The sequence below is a fragment of the Talpa occidentalis genome, unplaced genomic scaffold (assembly GCF_014898055.3).
Source record: "Talpa occidentalis isolate TD23 unplaced genomic scaffold, MPIMG_talOcc4v2.1 talOcc4.3, whole genome shotgun sequence".
Classification (NCBI taxonomy): Eukaryota; Metazoa; Chordata; class Mammalia; order Eulipotyphla; family Talpidae; genus Talpa; species Talpa occidentalis.
Genome location: NW_023603184.1, coordinates 1,862,232 through 1,867,898, shown reverse-complemented (window position 1 = coordinate 1,867,898; position 5,667 = coordinate 1,862,232). Strand labels below are relative to the sequence as shown.

Genomic DNA, 5,667 nt, shown 5'->3' with positions numbered 1-5,667 from the left:
CCTCCAGCCTTTCCCTGCCTCCCAGCTTCTTCCCATGTATCTTATCTCCTTGCTCTTCCAGCCCCTCTGTCTGCATTTCTCTCTTCTCTCAGTCTGTCTGTCTAGCTCTGTGTCTGTATTTTGCTATCTCATCTACTTCTCTCTCCCCTCCCCTTTCTTCCATACCTCCTCTCCTGGCCCCATCCTGCCTGCCCCAGACCCCATTCACTGGCCACTCTGCAGGCATGCTGGGCACTGTACAGAAAAGTGCTCCCCTTGGCTCCCAAGCTCCTGGCATAGCCTCGCCTGTCCCTTGGGAGAAGCAGTGGTCAAGAGCCTGCTGGGCTTTGGACACGGACAAACTCGGCTAGTTCTCTCCTGGCTCTTCACACCCTAGTTGTGTGACCTTGGCCAAGGTATCTGAGTGACTTCTCTGAGCCTTGCTTCCTTGTTGGTAAACTGAGGTAAAGATATCATCCACCTCGGAGGATGGCAAGGGTTATACGAGATCATGCTTGGAAAACGCTCAGCATGAGGGTGAAGTGCCACAAGCAAGCACCCGATACTATGCTTTTAATTGTGGTGGGTGATGGCTTTTGTGTCTTCTGCAAACACTGTGTGTACCCAGAGGTCTTCGTTGAGGATGGTGTCCCTCAAAGAGCCTCTCAGACGCTTCCACCCCAAATGGATTACCACCCAGAGCTCAGATTTCCCAGGCTATGACTCACTGGGCTTCTGTGACTGCCTGAATTTGGACAGGATCTATCTGGATGAAAACATCCCCAAACCTGGCCTCCCCCAGAAACCATCTGAGGAGCTTTATAATGGTGACCCTCTGGGGTGAGTTTAGGAGATTCTGACTCCACATTCTGGGGTGGCACCCAGGAATGAGTATTTTCAAACCATCCAGAGTGACTCTGAGGGGAGAACAGGCATCTGAACTTTTGTTCTAAACTGAGTGGACACTTGTGAGATAATGAACGAATGAATGAATGAATGAAATGAATCAGCAGGGATGATAAATGAATGGAGGGGTGAGTACATGAATGAACGAATAACAGCTTCACCTCCCTTGAAGGGATGCTGGTGTTTTCCTCCAGACCGAGCTCTGGACTGCAGCGCGTGTGGCCAGCTCCTCTTAGACCCCAGAGAGCAAAGTATTAGGCTCCCCATTCCTTGATCTCTTGCTCCCTGCAGTCTTACCCCTGCCCTTGCCCTGTCCTGGTGTCTATTTTCTCATCTCCTCAGCGCCTTCCCTCACCTCATCCTCTCCAGTCCTCACTTGATCTTTGAGGCCCCCACTCCTCTCCTGGGGACCCTCCTCGTGCCCAGCCCACCTCCCACTATAGAACATTTGCAAACTGGGGGGTCTTTTCTCACCCCAGGACACTGTGCGAGCAGAGGCTTTGGACACAATAGTTACACAAAACTGATTTATTTGATGAACCGCAGTGACTAACAGGGTCGGAGAATAGCGCAGACATTCCGAAGAGGGGGCGGGTGGGAGGTGAGGGAGGGCTCCACAGACACCCTCCCCCACCCCTTGTCCAGTCCAGGGCCACCAGTAAGTTCCAGACAGGCAATCTCTGCAGGTCACCCTGGAGAAGTTTCCTCCAGCCTCGACTGGGTGCTCTGAGGAGAGCCCTGGGCTGAGGTGAGTCTGGGAGATTCTGCGGTGGGGAGATGACGTACTTCACACCCAGAGCTGGCTCCCTCCCAGGGATGGTCAAGACGTCCATTCACATCCAGCCGGGCTCTTCCTGTCTCCGTGGCTCACATCCTTCATGTCCACAGTCCACCAAGAACAGAACCCAGAGTACACACCCCCGCCCCCAGCTCACAAAGGCCCCACCAGCAGGGCTCCAGCAGGAGCTCCGGGCCTCTCCAGCGGGTGAATGGGGTCACACCATCAGCCTCTGTCCTCCCAGCCCAGCAGGAGGAGCCGGGGGTGCAAGCCCAATGGCAAGGGCTTTTCACCCCTTGGCGAGCAGGCAGCCTCCGTGGACCCCAGAAAGAGAGTGATAAGGGGAAGACTCATGAGCTCAGAGCAAAGTGGGGAGGACTGGAGCTTTTTAGCCAGCTTCCTAGTCCCCTCATGGAACTGGGGAAGTCCCAGGGACCCAGAACGCTAGGACTCCCCAAACTTCAGGGGCCCGCTGCTCTGGAGAGCTCCTGGAAAAAACATACACTTCCTTTCAAAGCACGGACCAGCCGTCAGAGCCCCCAAATCCAGTGGGGGGTGGACTCACTTTTATTCTCTATTGCCTCGATATGCCCCTTCTTCTGTCAAGGATATTGGGGTGCAGAGCAGGGATGTGATGGAGGGGACAAGTGATCAATGACACAGATACCCATCGTTCACGCTAGATTCACCCGTGCGTGCTCTCTCTCTCTCTCTCTCTCTCTCTCTCTCTCTCTCTCTCACACACACACACACACACACACACACACACAGAGCAAGCAGCCCACCCCCACAAGGGCACTCTGGGCACCAGGTAGAACCCGCGCCTGCTGGAGAAAAGCATCCTGGGAGTGACAGGTGGGTGGGGAGGCAGGGTAAGGCCAGAAGCTCACAGTTTCCAGGGAGGTGAACTGGGTGAGGATATGGGGAGGGAAGTGAAGCTGCCGATAGATTATGCAAACACCCCTCTCTCTCTACTCTCCCTTCCCAGCTCCCCAAGCCCAGGACTTGGTCAACTCCTTGCCTTCCAGTTCCCATGAACAGGGGGTGAGGGGCGTCTGGGGACATCTGTGCAAAGCTTATCTAATTGGCATCAAAGCCACGCTGCCCGGGCTGCAGGAAGGGAGGCTCCCTTCTGGGGACCCCAGCTCCTGAAATTACAATGAGCTGATCCAGTTTGGGGGAAGTTCCAGAGGCTGGGCTGCAGAGACTGGAGCGCCAAGTCTTTACTGAGACAGCCCACCCCGCCCCAGCCCTTCCCTCCTGCTCTCCGGGAACAAGGATAAAGAACTGGAACAGGGTCAGTGTTGGCAAGCATCAGGATCTTAACCCTTCGGAGCCCTTCAGAACCAAGGGGTCAAAGGCAGGGGAGGGTTAGAGAGAGAGCCATGAGCTGGGAAGTTGGAAGGGAAGGACTGGGGTGAAATCTGCAGAGCTAGAGGGGAACCAGAGGGAGGAAGAGAGAAGGAAAACTAATGGGAAAAGGGAACAGACTCTTCCTGAGCCAGGACTCACACATCATTTTCGGGCCAGTATGACTCCCCCCATTTCATGCAAATGGGGGAAACTGAGGCTCAAAGAGGTTCTGCTGGTGCAAGGTCAGTCCCACAGATACGGACTAGCCCTGCGTGGGTGGGCAGGGTCTCCATCCCCCAGCCCACAGCCCTCTGAGCACACTACACGAGTAAGAGGGGACGAGGCGGAGGTGGAGGGGGCCAGGAGCAGCAATGGGGTCAAGTGCAAGGGAGAAGGCGCCGCAGCTACCAGACTCTCAGAGTCAAGAGCAAAGGCTGGGGCAGGGCAGAGGGCACCAGGCTCCTCTCGCCTCCCGGCCCTAGTCAACCACAAGGGTCTCTTGGCTGTAGGGGATGGATTTCTCCTGCGTCTGCTCTCCGCCCTTCCCCGGGTTGGGGCCGGGGCCCTGGCTGTGCCCAGAGGAATAGCTGCCCGACTTGTCCCCACTGCTGCTGTGGGAGACGCCCCCGCACCTGCTCTGGCCCCAGCAGAGCATGGAGGTGCAGGCCTGGCGGAAGCGGGGGTCAAAAAATGCGTAGAGGAAGGGGTTGAGGCAGCTGTTGATGTAGCTGATGCAGGTGCAGTAGGGGAAGACGTTCATGAGGAAGAGGTCGAAGTCGCAGGGCCAGTGCAGCAGGCTGCCCAGCATATAGAGCGTTTTCACCAGGTGGTAGGGCATCCAGCACAGGGCGAAGGTCACCACCAGCACCACGATGATGCTCAGCAGCCGGCGCCGCTTCCGCAGGCCCTCGATGCGCTCCTTGCGGAAGTGGCCAGCGATGGTCTGGGCGATAAAGAAGTAGCAGGTCAGCATGACGGTGAAGGGCACCACGAAGCCCACGGCGGTGGATGAGACGCCCAGCCCCACCTCCCAGGCCCACTCGGAGCTGGAGGTGGCCACCATGGAGTAGTCCATGTAGCACTGCACTTTGGTGGTGTTCTCCAAGTCCCCCGTGGAGCGGAACACCATGACCGGCATGGCCAGGAGGGCGGCCAGCACCCACAGTACGGCCGTGGCCACCGCCCCGCTGACCCGCAGCCGCAGCCGGGCGTTGGCCACCGGCCTCACGATGGCCAGGTAGCGGTCGAAGCTGAGGCCAGTGAGGCAGAAGACGCTGGCATACATGTTGACAAAGATCAGATAGCTGCTGAGCTTGCAGGCAAAGGCACCGAAGGGCCAGTCGTAGTCCCGGTAGGTATAGGTGGCCCACAGAGGCAGTGTCACCACGAAGGTCAGATCAGCCACGGCCAGGCTGGCGATGAAGATGTCAGCTGAGCGCCTCTTCTCCCGGCTGCTCCGAAACACGGTCCAGAGGACGAGGCCATTCCCAGTGGTGCCCAGGAGGAAGACCAGCATGTAGATGGCAGGGATCAGGGCTCCTGAGGACTTCCAGTCTGAATACTCACACTCAGACTGGTTGTCTGCCCCATAGTAGTTGTCGAAATCGCCACTTTCCTCCATCCTGGGAGCAGAGAGAAAACAGGCAGGGCTCGAGGGGAACCAGGTCCGTGGCTGTCACCAAGTCAGCACGGGCCGGTTTCGAGTTTGAGCCTCAGAGCACAGCGACCAGGGTTGGAGTGTCCAGAGCCCGTCCCAGCACGCTGGAGGGGCTTTCTGCAGCTCCCGGGACCCTGGAGGATGCCCCGCTCCTGCAGACTTCCTGCCACCCTCTCCTGCTGGCCCGGCCTCTGCAACACCCTTCCTTGCACCCTCCTGAGTCTCAGTCTCCTCCTCGCTCGTCACTGCCTCCTCCCACCTCCAGGCCAACCCCTCACTTGCGAGTCTTAAGATGTTTAAGTTACAGCCCACTTTTTTTTTTACTTCTTGTCACTGGACAAGTGGACCAAATTGACCCCTGCTGTGCTGGGTAGAATGTTATCTGTGGTTTGCAGCCTGCTCTCCCCCTGGTCTTGCCTCCCCCTCTGACTGTGCCCACCTTCGCCCCAGTCTTATCCCTCTGGTTTCCTCTGGCCTTTGGAGCACTCCCCACTCCATTCCTCACCTCCTCCCGTCCCCTCTAAATGGGGCAAATTATGCAGATTAAAGCCCAGGCTGAGCTGGAGCCAGGGTGGAGGGGGGCAGGGAGGGTGTGAGATTTCGCAGGATGGTCTGAGCATCTGGTGGCCCTCCTGGCAGGCTGGTGGGTCCCTCCAGCCCCTCCTGCCCTCCCACCCCCACCCAGACCAAATTTCAATCTAGCACCCTCTTCCTACTCTTCCCCTTACAGCATCCTCTTTTGCCCCTTGGTTTTGACCCTCATTCCTGGGAATGTTTGTGGTTTGCAGACACAGTTACACAGCAATTGTCTAGAACTCCTAAGCTGTTGGCAGGTTATAATTGCAGGTGAACTGCAGGACATTTGAAACAGGCATAACAGAAAGCCCAACTTGGTGGGGAAACTGAAGCCCAACAAGGTAGAATTTGTTACAGTTTTGTTGTTTGCTTTTCTTCTTCTCCGGGAACTTGACACAGTGCTGGGCATGCAGATGAT

At 57.0% G+C, this 5,667-nt stretch overlaps 1 protein-coding gene across 1 annotated transcript; it reads right to left on the bottom strand.

Moving 5' to 3' along the window:
• Window positions 1-1,122: 1,122 nt before the first annotated feature.
• On the bottom strand, window positions 1,123-4,933 carry APLNR (apelin receptor). Its single transcript, XM_037522244.2, has one exon. The coding sequence runs from the start codon at window positions 4,635-4,637 to the stop codon at window positions 3,495-3,497; it is 1,143 nt and encodes a 380-aa protein (XP_037378141.1). The 5' UTR covers window positions 4,638-4,933; the 3' UTR covers window positions 1,123-3,494.
• Window positions 4,934-5,667: the final 734 nt, after the last annotated feature.